At 52.6% G+C, this 15,473-nt stretch overlaps 1 protein-coding gene across 2 annotated transcripts in view; it reads left to right on the top strand.

Annotated features, from left to right (window-relative positions):
* The window catches only part of Mgat5b (alpha-1,6-mannosylglycoprotein 6-beta-N-acetylglucosaminyltransferase B), a 103,531-nt gene that overhangs the window by 54,519 nt on the left and 33,539 nt on the right, over positions 1–15,473 (top strand). For both annotated transcript variants that reach the window (XM_057776700.1, XM_057776699.1), the window contains exons 4-8: positions 1,143–1,258; positions 1,819–1,892; positions 2,769–2,939; positions 3,507–3,671; positions 4,539–4,708. In XM_057776700.1, the coding sequence (XP_057632683.1) occupies positions 1,143–1,258; positions 1,819–1,892; positions 2,769–2,939; positions 3,507–3,671; positions 4,539–4,708 (696 nt within the window). The remainder of the gene's footprint in view (positions 1–1,142; positions 1,259–1,818; positions 1,893–2,768; positions 2,940–3,506; positions 3,672–4,538; positions 4,709–15,473) is intronic.

The following is a 15,473-nucleotide window of genomic DNA, read 5'->3' on the forward strand; positions in this document are numbered from 1 at the left end:
CCAACACCACATGGACCTGACTTGGAGGCGTTTGGGAGGGGAAGGCAAGAGGATCAGAAGTACAAGGTCATCCTCCACAACTTAGTAAGTTTGAGTCTAACCTGGGCTACATGAGACTGTCTCAGAAGAAGGGAAGGGAGTTGGGGGAAGGAGACTGAAGAGATGGCACCGTGTTAAAGATCCCTTGCTGCTCCTCCATGAGGACTAGAGGTCTGACCTTTGCACCCAGGCTGGGCTGCTCACAAATATCAGTAACTCCAGCTCCAGTGAGCTAATGCCTCTGGTCTCTGCAGGTACCTGCACACACATGTGTGCATACACTTACACAGACATGTACACACATGGTCTCACTCTGTAGCCCTGGCTAACCTGGAATGCACTGTGGTAGACCAGGCTGGCCTCTGCCTTCTGAGTGTTGGGATCAAAGGCATGTGCCACCACACCAACAAATAAAACAAATCTTAAAAAAATCAGTAAAGGGGGTGGGGCTAGAAGGATGGCCCAGCCATGAAGAGCGCTTGCTGTTCTTGCACCTATATGAAAAGCTTAACGCGCTGTCACGTGCCTATTATGCCAGCCCTGGGGACGCAGAGACAAGAGGATCCCTGAACTTTGCTTCCCAGTTCGTCTAGCCAATCAGGAAGCTGCAGGTTCAGTGAGCAACACTTACTCAAATTATAAGCTGGAAAGCAGTAGAGGAAGACACCAACTGACTATGCCCCGCCCCCTGCACTCTCCCCCTCAAGAATGTGTCCTTAGGAAACCAGCCTTAGTTCACTGGCAGGTCCCCAGGTTGCTGGGAGTGGAATGTGTCTTGACGTGATGAACAGACTCTGGGGAGCTGGCTGTGCCTAGGAAGAGGCCTCTGTCACCTGGGGGGTCCTGGGCTCACCTGCTCATGGCAGGAAGTCTCTTTGTCTTCTTCGGTCCCGGACGCAGTGTCTTACATACTCAGCACTCTGTAGACCGGTCGGGCCCCTGAAGAGGTGGGCTTCCCTGCTGTGTGCAAGGTGTGCCTTGATGGAGGCAAGCTCCACTCCACCTCAGCTGATTTCCGCTGTGGCCTCTGCCGATTGTCCTAGGCCATGGGAAGGCCACACGGCCGCTCATGGGCTCACCTCCGGCTCTCCCCTCCCCTCTAGGCTCACCCCTGGAGCTGGCCTCATTGAGAGGATCCAGGCTATTGCTCAGAATGTGTCTGACATCGCAGTGAAGGTGGACCAGATCCTGCGCCACAGCCTGATTCTGCACAGCAAGGGTGCGTCATGGCCAGGACACTGCCCTGTGTCCCTAGAGGCCAGTGCCCTGCTGGATAGGGCGAGCCTCCAAGAGGTCCCATTCCTCTGGTAATGTTTGCCTGGTCCTTGGGGGCCCTACTTGAGGCTCTCATCAGGGGGACCTGGTCGAGCCCACCTTGGCCTGCCTGAGGGTGTGGAGGACCAAGTGGGTCCCTGCAGTTCCAAGAGTAAGACCACCATTCCTTTGGGTTTGGGAAAAGCTGGAGGCTTCTGCTCAACCCCCTGTCGTTGGGAAAAGCAGAGGTTTATTTGGTGGGGAGCCTGGGGTGGGGCTGTCCAGGGAACTACCCTGTAGCTGTCTGAGAGAGCTCGCCATACTGAGTCTGGAGGAGGCTGAGTATGTGGAGGAGGGTAGCTTAGACCCCAGGATTGTGGGGTGGGAGACACCTCAGGTGGAGGGGGCAGGGGCAGCTACTCTTCTGTCCCACCACAGACCACACCCTGCTCTGTCTGTGTGGCTGCTTTCAGGCCCCAGTGCCTCAGTAAGCTGCCCTCTTCTTTTTTTTTTTTTTTTTTGCAGTATCTGAAGGTCGGAGGGACCAGTGTGAAGCACCCAGTGACCCCAAGTTTCCTGACTGCTCAGGGAAAGTGGAGGTGAGGCCTAGAGCTCCCCCCCTCCCCCCCGAGGCAGGGTGCAGACAGGTGGAAGCTCCTCCTCAGGGCTCTTCCCAGTCCAGCTCAGCTCTGGATTTCTGCTGGGCCTTTTATTGACCAGATCCCTAGCTCAGCACAAGCTGGTGGCACCTGGACTCAGAAAAATGCTTTCTGCACTGAGCCTACAATCTGATCACCAACCTACAGCCCTTTGGGGCCAGTCACCCTCAGGGGCTTTGGCACTTTCTTACGACCATCTAGAGCCGCATTCTGACATCCTTCAGTCACCCTGTCCTTGGTCCTCCTTGCCCGACTCGTGGCTGTTGGACCGAGGGCCCCTTCTGACTGCACAATGTCCCTGTATACAGAGAGCCAATCCATAGCAAAAGTCAATGCCCCTCTAGCTCTGAACCTGTAGGGGGTGCTGTGGAGCAACAAACTCCATCCTTGGGGAGCTCGTGGGACCCCTGTGGAAAGAACTTCCCTGGCCCTTGTCTTCATGGAGATGCTTTATGGTCTTGGTCTCTTAGTGACAAAGACAAGGGGGATGTGGGCTGTGGCTGCTGAACCTCCTGGATCTTTGCACTGGTGTTTGGCCCCTTGACGTCCAAGACTTGGGTCTCAGGCCCTCTTCTGCAAGACCTTGGGAAAAGTGACCCACCTCTTTCTGGTCCTCAGTGGCAAAGGGCTGATCTCGGACCAGGTTCCCTGATCCAGTTGTAGGTTTCTATTCTGCTGCAGCATCTTTAGGTTGGGGTACACCTCATGACTCCTGCACAGCCTGGAAGATCTTGGGGTGCCTGTGGCTGTGGGAGTCTATGAGGTGATCTGTGGGTAGGTTGCTGGCTGCCTGCTCAGGCCTGACCTTCTTCACAGTGGATGCGTGCCCGCTGGACTTCGGACCCCTGCTATGCCTTCTTTGGAGTGGATGGCACCGAGTGCTCCTTCCTCATCTACCTCAGTGAGGTTGAGTGGTTCTGCCCCCCGCTGCCCTGGAGGAACCAGACAGCTTCCCGGAGAGCCCCCAAGGCCCTTCCCAAAGTCCAGGTAAGTCTTGGAAGTGGATGTCCTCTGGGACAGTAGGAGGGACCTCAGTCCTGCCACCTGCTCCATCCCCATGGAATGGGGCTCCCAGCTCCGTCAGCTGAGAGTCCCCCCAGGTCACCTTCTGTGGAATCCTGTCTGGGGAACTTGCCGGAGTCCAGGAGTTGTTCCTTAATGGGTTAGAATAACAGTAATCCGAGCTGTCATGTACTGAGTGCTTCCTGCCTTAGGGCCACTTTATTTGGCCTTCTGTGGATCTAGTTAATGGGAGAAGACTCGCAGGCCTGGAGAGTTAACAGGTTCAAGGCATCATTGACCGGTACCATTGACAGGCAGCACAGTCCCTGGTTACTCAGAGCTGACCAGCTCCCTAGAAGGACACAGGGAATGTGGTTGATGGGAGCTGGGCTGGGGTGTGAGCACTGGAAGGAGAGCGCAGTTCTCCTGCCCTGATGCTGGAGCAGGCACCCACCTTATGGTCGGTACCAGTCTCCATTCTAGGAGAGCAAGGGGCGGGATGGTGAAGGTATGGTTGGGGATTGAGAGGGCTCGCATGTGGCTCCATCCCAGGCAGTGTTCCGGAGCAATCTGTCACACCTCCTGGAGCTGATGGGCAGTGGGAAGGAGTCCCTCATCTTCATGAAGAAGCGAACCAGGCGGTTCACTGCCCAGTGGACCAAGGCTGCCAAGCACCTGGCGCAGAAGCTGGGGGACACCCGGAGGGACCAGAAACAGGTATGTCATCTTCTCAGGGAATGCTTGGATGAAGTGCTCACAGCTCTGGGGTGTTAGGTGGCTATAGGCATGAGGTTTCAAGTGGATACAGAATTCTGAGTGGGAATGAGTGTGTGGCACAGGGTTCAAGGGGATCACAGGTTGACCAGGGTTCTGACTGGGCATGGTGGATATTCTTGGACCAGTGCCATTAGCTTCAGATAGAGAACTTAATGGAGACAGGGAGCCTCTGGCCCTTATTCAGGCTGGGGCAGGATGATCAGTCCCTGGAGGTCCTGCATCCTTAGGACATTTTTATCAGGTCAGGCAGAAAAGTTATAGGAGTCTGGGAATAACAGACTGAGGAGGGCTTGTTGGCCCATCTGTCCACCCGTCTGTCCATCTGCCCACCCATCTATCTATCCATGTAGTAGGGAATTGCATGCTTGTCACCTCCGTCTCTGTTTCCTTCAGAGTTCTTGCCAATTCATAAAACTCTGTCTTGCAGCCGGGCGGTGGTGGCGCACGCCTTTAATCCCAGCACTCGGGAGGCAGAGGCAGGCGGATCTCTGTGAGTTCGAGACCAGCCTGGTCTACAAGAGCTCGTTCCAGGACAGGCTCCAAAACCACAGAGAAACCCTGTCTCGAAAAACCAAAAAAAAAAAAAAAAACTCTGTCTTGCCTGTTGTACCACTGTCCACCTCTTCCATCTGCAAAGTGAGCTCTGAGGAAATTGCACAGCCGCCTCATTGACTACCCCAGTGTTCTGTGTCTAAAAGCGGCCAACCAGGCCTGGCCTGGAGACCCTGTGTGCTGGGGTGTTCCTGGGGGCGGGGTGGGCAGACCTAAGAGCTGCTGTAGCTGCTGACCTATGTCCTGCTCCCCTAGATCCTTGTCCACATCGGCTTCCTGACAGAGGAATCTGGGGACGTGTTCAGCCCACGGGTGCTGAAGGGCGGGCCTCTGGGGGAGATGGTGCAGTGGGCCGACATTCTGGCCGCTCTCTATGTGCTGGGCCACAGTTTGCGGATCACAGTCTCCCTGAAGGAGCTGCAGAGGTGAGTGCCCAGAGAGCCTTTCACATCCCGGTGAGGGTGGGGGTGGGGAAAGAAGGAGAGCCCAGCCCACCAGCTGATGCTTCATCTACTGGGCCCACAGCCTGGCTGTGACCCTCCCTGGTTCCCTCCTCCACCTGCTTGTCTACTTTCTACTCCCTCCCCCCCTCCCCAGACGCCTGTGTGTATTTAGAATGCATAGAGGAAGTGTGCTTGTTTAACACTGGTCCTCAGGCTCCTGACCTCTGCTGGGACTGACACTAGGGTCTGGTTTGTGCTCAGAGGCTAATGCGTAGTGTCTTGCTTAGGAGAGGAGCTTCATGTGCACATGGGATCTCCTCCATCTACCTTCCTTGTGGGTTGGGCATAGTCTTCAGGGCATCTCTTCTGGAGCTGGGCTCATTGGCGGGTCTATGAGGGTGCTATGATTGAGCGGTAATGCTGACTTTCCCAGTGCTGGGCTGGTCAGGGTCCTTCTAGCACGGTGGAACATAGATGCACCCCACCCTGGACTTGTTGGGGAAGAGGATCTAAAAGATTGTTTGACTGTGAGAATTTGGGGGGGTTACAGGGAGTACGGATATGTGGGATACCAAGGGATTGGAGAGAGAGAGAGAGAGAGAACCAGACAGACAGACAGACAGACAGAAGGATACTGGAGGGTAGGACCTGATGTGTGTGTCTTTGTTGTTTGTGTGTGTCTTGTTTGATATCTTGTTGGGATCATTTTTTTGCCACTCATCTGTTGGATGCATATATATATATATATATATATATATATATATATGCTTTTTCTGGCTTTATTTTTTGTATTTCTGTGTGACATTGGATACATACATAGGTACCCCTAAAATGTGTACTAATGAAGTTATGATACACAGGAATCAAATGACTCACAGTATTATGCCCATCTACACAGAGAATAATACCAAGGACTCATTCCAACTAGACCTCCCTCCGCCACCCTCTGCCTGTTCCACAGGAAACCTGTAGCTTGAATTCTGTCTCACGTATGAATCAGTGGTGTGAGGAGGCGGGGACTTGACTGTACTGTTGAGAGGGGCACTAAGATGAGCCAGTGGTTTGGAGTGTTCATCCCCATAGGGTGAAAGTCATTCTTTATGGCAATGCTCTTATCTCCAGTGGACACAGTAAACGTGAAAAGGTGTCTCCAGAGTGAGTGACAGGGACAAGGGAGAGATGACAAGTAGACCATGTGAAGGGTAGAAAGGTGTTGGGGACCAGGGTGGTGTGCTAGGACACACCAGTGTGTGGGCTGCAGCCCGCTGAGAAATATCCCTTCTGCTCCATTAGCCAAAGAACCACGGGAACTAAGAGGGCCCACTGGGTAGCTGTCACGGAGTCCTGGTGCTGAACTCACAGACAATGCCCGGCCGTGGGGCGTCAGCCCGCAGTCTTTGGTCATCTGTGGGCAGCTCTGTGTGTTCAGTAGCACAGTTGCCTCCGTGCTGAGACATGCCTGCTCACCAGCACCTTCTGCCTGCACCACGCCCACTTTGCTCATCCAGGCAGAGCTCGTGGGTTGACAGGATGCCTCGATGACAGCTTTGGCAGATAATGAGGTGACTTTCTCTGGCTTGGAGACTGCCGACAGAAAAGTCACATGGTTCATGGAAATAGGAGGAGGACCACTGGAGTCTCAGGTCAAGTGGCATCAACAGTCTGTGGAAATTCACACACCCAGGGTTGCAATGGGACAAATACCGAGGGTGCCCAGGGACTCTTATCCCAGGATCTGACCTCCAAAGACCCTTGGGAGCAGGGACAGCCTGTCAGGTTCACCCACACTTCACCCTGCTCAGATGGAATCACCCTTACCACATAGGGCACTCAGCTTGAGTCTTCTTTTCTGGGTTACCGGGATCTGTGCCAGACAAGTGAGCTGACCTAACCCTACTCCCTGAAGGATGGGAGTGTTTCTTCCACACACCCGGCACAGAATCATCAGTGTTCTGCTGGAGAGGAGCAGAGACCCTGCAGGTCTTCCCGGGAGGCAGGGATTTAGTTCAGTGGCTCTGTTCCAGCCCGTGCCAGGGCTCTCTCTTCCCCAGCCCCCACTCTGAGTCCTTCTCCGCCAGAGCACTGCCACCTCCTCTGTCCACTTCAGGAATGGGTGCTGAGCCTGAGGCTGCTGTCCATTGCCCATCCGTGGCCAGAGCAGTGACTGTGGGGTTCCTGGACTTGGGAGACACTGGTAAAAAGTAACATGGCTGAGCGATGCTCACCTGTAGCCATTCCTTTGCTATTTACTTGTCTGTGCGCATACACACACAGCGCCCCTACATATATATTACTCACATTCAGGCATATCATGAATGTATGCATGTAATCCCCACAGACACACACATGAATTTATGCATGTAACACATTCACACGTATGAACTTATGTAACACCCATATATATATACGTACATGAACAGGCATATAATACACATGCACACACATGAATCCATACATGTGAGTGTGTGAATGTGTAGCATCCACATTTATGCACATGTGTGAGTATGTGCATGTAACATCCACATTCACATACATGAACTTATATAATACCCACATGCATAAACATGATCATTCCTGCGCACACAGTACACATTATTCACAGGCTTGCACATGTGTACTGCTGCATGAAGACACATGCATATCCATTTATAAGGGGATGTATATGCTCACACCTACTCACACACATGTGCACACATAAAGCCTCTGCTATCATATATACATGTATGCTATGTACCTATGCAAACATGCATGCTCACATGTGCACTTGTGTGCTCATGCATGTGCAACACACACATGTACTCTCCTAACACCTCACCAGAAACTCAGTCTTTTCCCCCAGGCTTCACTTCCTGCCAGGTTACTGTGGATCTCAACTGCAGCAGGGGCCTTAGCAGTCACCCCATCTCAGAATTGCTGCCCAGAAAATTGGTAGGCTTGGCTGTGCCTGAATGCCCTGGCCTTGGTCCCCTGAGGGATGTAAGTGTGAATGAGCATCTTGCTCTGACAAGGTAGCTGGGTGTAAACAGCCACCCCTCCTGGGATAGCCTCAGGAAGATGTTTTCAAAACCTGTTACCAGAAACGATTGAAAAACAAAACTGCCTTCCCTGGGGGATTTCCACTACAAGGTTAGCAACCATGCTGGGCCAGTGCTCAGGGCAGGGGCTCCAGCTTTGGCTGCAGCAGAGGCCTGCTTGATTGAGCACATACCAGCACAAGGTCTCCACTCTTGGCATGCCGGTTCTGTGGCTCTTAGCCACACCTGTGAATGTCAAGGTAGAGACACTGCAAAGCTCAGAGCTGTGGCTTTTCCTCAGTGGCCTCCCTCAGTGCAGTCCAGGGCTGGGAGGCTAGGAAACTATAGAATGGGCTGGCTTTGCCAGGCTTGTGCCAAAGGGCTGTCCTCGGTGTACTTAGGACAGGGCCAGAGGATGGATTAGGGCCTGGGGTAGAGCTTAGCCTTGATGGATTTGTAGGAATGTGAGGGTTCCTCATGAGCCCCACTCATGCCTGGAAGCTCTCAGGATCCCCTTGGCTGTAAGGGCTGAGACGTTGGGGTGAGGGCCTGAGACATTAAGGATAAGGCCCGGGATGAGAGATGAGAATGAAGAGGAACCCATTGAGCTGGTTAGTTTTGTCAATTTGATACAACCTGTAGTCAGTCACCTGGGAACCTCAACTGAGGAATTACCCAGATTGGCTTCCCTCAGAGATGGAGGGTGACCTGAAAGAATAAGATGAAACAAACCCTTTTCTCTCCCAAGTTGCTTTTGGCCATGGTGTAAATCACAGCAACAGAAAAGGTAAGTAGAAAGTAGACCCCGCTGGAGGTGACCCGGGTAAGGAGGCCTCTGGTATCCTTCCCAGAATACCAAAGAGTGGCCTGCTGACTCAAAACTTGTGGCCCCACACTTTGTTAGAGATACAGACTTTTTTTCTTTTCTGCTGTAATTTGAGGGAAGATTGACAGGTGTAAGAACCAGACAGATGCTGAGTGTGGTCCAAAGTACTCGCTCTGTCCCTTGGACACCATGGAAACACAGGCCTTTCTCGGTCAAGGACAGTTGAGTGGCAGTGTGGGGTGTGCTGGGTTTCTCTAAGGTTGTGGCAGCAGAGTCATGATGGCTTGGTGGCTTCAACAAGAGGGCCTTCCTCATGGCTCTGTAGACCTGAAGTCTGAGCTCTGTTGTTGCAGGCTGAGTCCTTCAGAGCCCTCAAGGAAGGATTTATTATGGGGCTGCTTCTGGAACCATGTTGCTTGGCTCAGCATTGGTGTGTGTACACGTTACCCGTCTTCTTCCACACTGCCTCTTCCATGTGTGGGTGTCACTATCCAAACTTCCCCCATTACAAGGACTCAGTCCTAGCTGTGTGCAGGGGTTCACTTCTGTAATCCTGGTACTCAGGAGCCTGAAGCAGGGAATCGTCCTGAGTTTGAGGCCAGCCTAGGCCACAGACTATGACCCTGTGATAGTTTTAATTATCAACTGATATAACCTAGAATCTCAGTGAGGGGTTGTCCGAATAAGCTTGGCCTGTAGGTATGTCTGTGAGAGGTTGCTTTAACTGATGTGAGAAGACCCAGCCCACTGTAGGCGACACCGTTCCCTAGCAAGGAGTCCCGGACTGGGTGAGACTAGAGAGAGCAAGCTGAGGATGGAGCACCTGTACACTCGTTCTTTCTGCTCTTGACTGTGTGGACAGCTGCTTCAGGTTCCTGCCTCGACTTCCCCACAATGATGGACTAGTGCTGTCAGGGTATTTTTATCAGAGCAACAGAAGTGAACCTGGACAGACCCTGACTCAAAATTTAGAAACATGTCACAGTCACATGAGGGAGGACCCAGACTACTGGTCTAAGTTTTTTTTAAAGAAAGGAAGGAAGGAAGGAAGGAAGGAAGGAAGGAAGGGAAAGAAAGAAAGAAAGAAAGAAAGAAAGAAAGAAAGAAAGAAAGAAAGAAAGAAAGAAAGAAAGAAAGCCTTTTTTCCCCAAATGTGTGTTGGTATTTTGCCAGCACATGTGTACACCACATGTGTTCCTGGTGCCTGTGAAGGCCCGAAGAGAGGCACTGGATTCCTCTGGAACTAGAGTTCCAGTTGGTTGTGAGCCGCCATGTAAGTGCTGGGAATTGGGCGTGGGTTCTCTGCTCGTAACCACAGGGCCATCTCTCCAGGCCTCATTTTGTCCGCTTTGTAAAGACACTGTCTCCAAATAAGACTGCATGCTGAGAAACTGCGCGCGGGGTGGGGGGGGGCTTTCAGTGTGCAACACGTGAACTTTGTGGGGGGCACTAGCAGCCTGTAACAGTACAGCCAGCCTGGACTGGCCCATGGCAGAAACCACAGGAGGATGGGGTAGGAGGCGTGGTCGCCCGTTAGCTGGCGGCAGCAGCTGGTGAAGGGGAGGCGGCCATTGCATTCTGAAAGCTCCCTTGGCTGCCCCAGGCCCTGTGTGGGGCCGGCATCGGGACAAAGACATGGCTTATACACTGGTTGTAGCTCATTCACAGATGTTCCTGCCAGGTGTCTCATCTGCTGACTACCCAGAAGTCTGAATGGATGAGCCAGCTTTTCCCCCTTCCCGTGTCTTGGCGTTTTAATTAACCGGCTCATTGGAGGGATGTCTCGGGCAGTGTGCAGAATCCGCATTTGGCTCTGGTGCGCCAAGTTATTTCTAAATGAGGGAGGTGATGTGTGAGAACAATGGTCTGTGACAGGTACGCGGTGAGGTAGCGTCAGACACCCACCCCTTGCTCCCGGGTGGTGCACAGGGAAGGAGCTGTGGAGCAGGGGACTCTGTCTCCTGATGCATCCTGAGCCTTCGTCTTGAAGGCCCGTCTCCACAGTGCGTGTTTGAAAGGGAAGCCTTGCCCTTCCTCCCTGTGGCGAACTGGCAGTGCTCATCAATTTTATTTGCATAATTTCAAGCATTAATAGTACGTGGCATGAGGAAAAACGATGGGGCTCTTCCTCCATCCATGAGTGAAATTGGGTTTAGGAGAAAATTAGTTGACTTAACTGGCAAATGATGAGAACTTGAGAGGAGCGCATTTAAACAAGGAGGCTGAGGAGGGAGGGCTCGTTGCTGTCAGCATGCAGCCAGGCAGGGAGTCGGACTCCAACCCAAGGTGTTTGTGCGCAGGGCCCTGGGAACGTCAGAAGCAGGGACCACGTCTTGTTCGTCTTGGGCGGCCTGGCTTGGCCAGCTGTGCCCGTCAGACTTCTCTTTACCATGACAAATACTTGAGAGCTGCACTTTAAAAGGGAGGATGATTTATTTTTAGCCTATGATGTATGAGGATTCAGTCCAGGGTCCACTGGATCCATTGATTTGGAGGTGAGGTGAGGCAGAGAGAACGGCGTGGTGGCAGTGCCTAGCCGAGGCTGGGGCGTGAGGGGAGGCAGAGATGAGAGCGCATAGACCGGCTGCTTACATCAAGGCTCCTGGGGAGCAGAAAGCAAGACAGGAAGGGGTTGGGGAGACAGCTTGGTGGGTGAAGACTACTGTGAGGACCAGAGTTGGAGCCTGAGAGCCCAGAGCCAGGGAGCCTGCCTGTATGTAATCCAAGTGCTCAGAAAGTAATGGTACAGTTCCTGGGGCAAGATGCCTGCTAGGCTGTGAGGATGAGCTCCAGCCTCAACGAGAAACTCTGCCTCCATATATAAAGTGGAGAGTATGCCAGGCATAACCCCAGTGCTCAGGAGGCAGAGGCAGGTGGATCTCTGTGAGTTCAAGGTCAGCCTGGTCTACAGAGTGAGTTCCAGGACAGACAGAGTGATACAGAGAAACCCTGTCTCAAAAAACAAAAATATAAAGTAAAAAATAAGTGGAAGGTAGTGAAGGGGGACATCTAATATCAACTTACTGGCTCACTCCTCATGCTTTCTTATAGAACCCAGGACCACCAGTCCAGGGATGGCATCGCCCACAGTGGACTGGGCCTCTCCCATCAATCACTAATTAACAAAATGTCCTATAGGCTTGCCTACAGCCTGATCTTTTTTTTTTTTTGGTTTTTCGAGACAGGGTTTCTCTGTAGCTTTGGTGCCTGTCCCGGAACTAGCTCTTGTAGACCAGGCTGGCCTCGAACTCACAGAGATCCGCCTGCCTCTGCCTCCCGAGTGCTGGGATTAAAGGCGTGCGCCACCATCGCCCGGCCTACAGCCTGATCTTACAGAGGCATTTTCTCTATGGAGGTTCCCTCCCCTCGGATGACTTTAGCTTGTGTCAAGTTGACATAAAACTGTTCAACACAGCCGGGCGGTGGTGGCGCACGCCTTTAATCCCAGCACTCGGGAGGCAGAGGCAGGCGGAACTCTGGGAGTTCGAGGCCAGCCTGGTCTACAAGAGCTAGTTCCGGGACAGGCACCAAAGCTACAGAGAAACCCTGTCTCGAAAAAAACCAAAAAAAAAAAAAAAAAAAAAAACTGTTCAACACAGACACCAAGTAAAAGTCATGTAAGAAGGAGACAAAAAGGTGTAGAAAGAATTTGGTGGCGTGGATGCCATTGCCAACTGCAGAATGCGATACTTTGGTTGAGTCGTGAGCACAGAGACTATAGCATGAGAAGATGGTTGGGTAACAGCGACTGGGTGGCCTCTTCCCAGAGCTTGGCTCTAACGGGTTAGAGAAGTGGGCAGCACCACGGTGAGAAAGGGATGAAGTAGGGAGTGATGAATCAAAACGCCACCAACTGGGTCCTCAGTCTGCAGGAAAATGCTACCCACTGTTCTGAAGGCTGGAATCAGAGGCTCTACCTTGCCGGGGCTTAGGTCCTCTGAGCTGGTCCAGCCCCTGCTATGAGAGCCTTGGTGCTCCTGACTGACGGGTGACCTGTTCCTTGGCCCCCTCATCTTCTTCCCTCAGAGTGGGTCTCTGTGTATCTTCCCTCCTTTGTCAGGAACACCAGTCGTGCTAGGTTAGGGCTCCACTCAGTGACCCCATCTTAGCACTGATTCCATCTGCTAAGACCCCTTTTCCAAATACCATCGTAACCATGGGAACGGAGGTGAGGCCTCGCACCTTCTGCTGAGACAGGCTCTGTCGGAAAGTATGCAAGGCGGGACAGTTTCACTGTGTGTTAACGCTGTGTGAAGGAGCCCTCTGAGGGAGGATGTTGAAGACCTAGGACTGAGGGTAACCCTAGGGGAGAGCCCAAAACGTTCAGCCCTCTGCACTAACAGGAGAGAAAAGAGAGGGACCTCGTATTGGGAGTGATATGTGCCCACAGGTCCAGGGAGGGGACCAGAGAACTGAGCATCAGCTGTGGTGACTCCAGCTTTGCTTTGAGACAGGATGGGAGAGGGTGTGTGGAAGGAGGTGGAGGACTGGGAGACGCAAGGAGGACAGAGGAGACTACGCTGGCAGCCCATCACCGCATTTGTAGTACGTTATTCTGTGAAACAAAATAATCAAGCCAAATACGGTCGATATGAGGTGGGAGCCAGGTTGGGTAGTGGAGGTGCAGTATTCATGAACTCATTAGATTATTTTCTATAATTATCTGGGTGCTTTAAATATTTTCTAATGCATAAGTACATGGAGCAGGAAAAGGAAGGGATAAGCCTATTTGGACTTGAGAATTCCTCTCTACACAGTGCCCCGCCCCCAAGAGGAGGCATGGCTGTCTCTGAGTGAGCGATGGAGCTTCTCACTCTCCAGCTCGCTTCCCTTCCTCATGGCTTAGGTTCTTTCCTGAGCCTCTAGTGATGGGTGGGGCCTGCCAGGTGCCTGGCTGGTACTGCCCACTCTCTCTGCCTGGGCACTGTGATGGGACATTCCCCTGTGTCACCTATCCAAGATTTTGCATCGACAAGTGAGCATTGGATCCCACCCACTAGACCCACTCAGTCTCTCCCTAGGAGTTGGGATCGGGCTGTGCTGGTCCCAACTCTTAACCTTCCTCCTCACCTAGGACAGAAGCATCCTTGTGCAGTCATCTCCCTTCCCCTCCTTGATGTTCAGAGCCTGGGAGGCTCTCATTTAGAGGTCCATGCTTTGTGGGTCCCACAACACACAGGGTGGGCAGGGGAGTTCTGTCTGGTGGTGGCTGGGAAGAAGGGGGAAGGGGATGGACCAAGAGCCCTTAGGAAGACAGAAGAGTGTCACCCACAGAAAAGGTCCAAGTCGCTTCTTTGGCTTCCCCTGAGAGCCAGGGCCAGCCTGGTGGGGCTGGTGGAAGTACTGAATACCCCTAGCATCCCCAAGGACTTCTCAACTTAGAAGATGATAGCAACATTGTTTCCCGGGAGCCAGGGCTGTATTTTCCCAACTCTTCAGGGGAAGATTCCAAGCCTCTTGGCTGGTCTCACAGGGAATGCTCTCAGGCCACTGCATTCAGCCCAAATCTCATGTAGGAAGTCTTGTTCTGGGGTTGGAACAAGAGCCCCACCATCTTTGTGTGTCTCAAGACCTACAAACAGATTGATCCTCAGAGAGGCTTTGTGGGGCAGCACAGGCTCCTGAGAACCCCTGGAATGTGATGCTCACCTGAGAGAGGGCCCCAGGGGCCAACCTGGGCATCAAGAGCTGAAATGGGTCATCCTTAGAGAAATGACCACTGAGGGCTGCTGAGACAGACCATCCTGGTTCTTGGCAACAGGGTGTGGGTGAGAGTGTGATTGTGCCTGACATCAGCACCGCTAGGTTATATAAACCTGCCACTCCTCACTCCTTCTTCCCAGAGCAGTGGCAGCTCGCTAGCTGGAGAGGTGAGCATTGGTTTCCCGCACTCTCCTGGGAGAGCCACAGCCCTATTATTAGCCATAAGCTTGCTTACCAGCAAAGAACACGGGGGAGGAAGGTTAGCCTTAGAAAACCCACTCACTGTGTCTGCCCAGCACAGAGGGATGTTGTTCCTCAGTTTCCCTTTTGTATCCCTTGACCCATGGCCAGTAGCAAAGGGGCAGTTGGATATCTCTGAACCTGACTCTGCTTCATTTCCTCTGAGCCACTCCTTCTGTGGGAACCTGGTCATTCTCCTTGACTGTAGTCCGGGACTCTCTGAGAGCACCTATGCGTGCTGGACGGTATCCAAGGACACTTGCCTTTCCAGGGGGCGGGAACTGAGGGTGAGCTCATCGGGGTGGCATCAGAAGCCCTGTATTGGACAAAGGATGGTCAGCCCTACTGGCAAGAGATTATAATTCTCCATTAGTAATCTCCCTGCTTCCTAAGAAGCTCGATAGATGCCCAGTTAGGTCTCTGTGTTCCTTCTGTATGCCCCCTGATGCTCTGGGATGGAGACAGTGACCTGCAGTAGCGATGGATCATATAAGAGGGAAGGGCAATGCCAATGATGCTAAAGTGATGGGCACAGCCCACAGGAGAGACAGAACATTCAAGGCTGCCTGGTCAGATGTTTCCAGCAGTGTAGCACATCTGGGGAAGCCGAGGATCACTGGAGTCAAAGGTATTTGAGCACTTTGTAGGAAATTGTTTTAATTACGTCCCTCCTACACACGCGCACACACACACAGAAAGAGAGAGAGAAAGAGAGAGAGAGAGAGAATGAGAATAGCTTCTCCCCAAATGTGAGCAGTACCTGAAGAGATTATTTCTCGTCATGGACTAGAGAGAAATAAGAGTGGAGGGTTTTATCTTAGGAGAGGCAGCAGAGCGTCGTCTGAGCACACAGTACAGCAGCGGAGGCAGACAACAAGGGGATGCAGGGTCTTGTGTGTGCATGGTCGCCCAGCAGCCTTGTGTGAGGAGCTCGTGTCCACAGAGGTTTATCATTGTGCCAGAA

Source organism: Chionomys nivalis, chromosome 7 (assembly GCF_950005125.1).
Source record: "Chionomys nivalis chromosome 7, mChiNiv1.1, whole genome shotgun sequence".
Lineage (NCBI taxonomy): Eukaryota > Metazoa > Chordata > Mammalia > Rodentia > Cricetidae > Chionomys > Chionomys nivalis.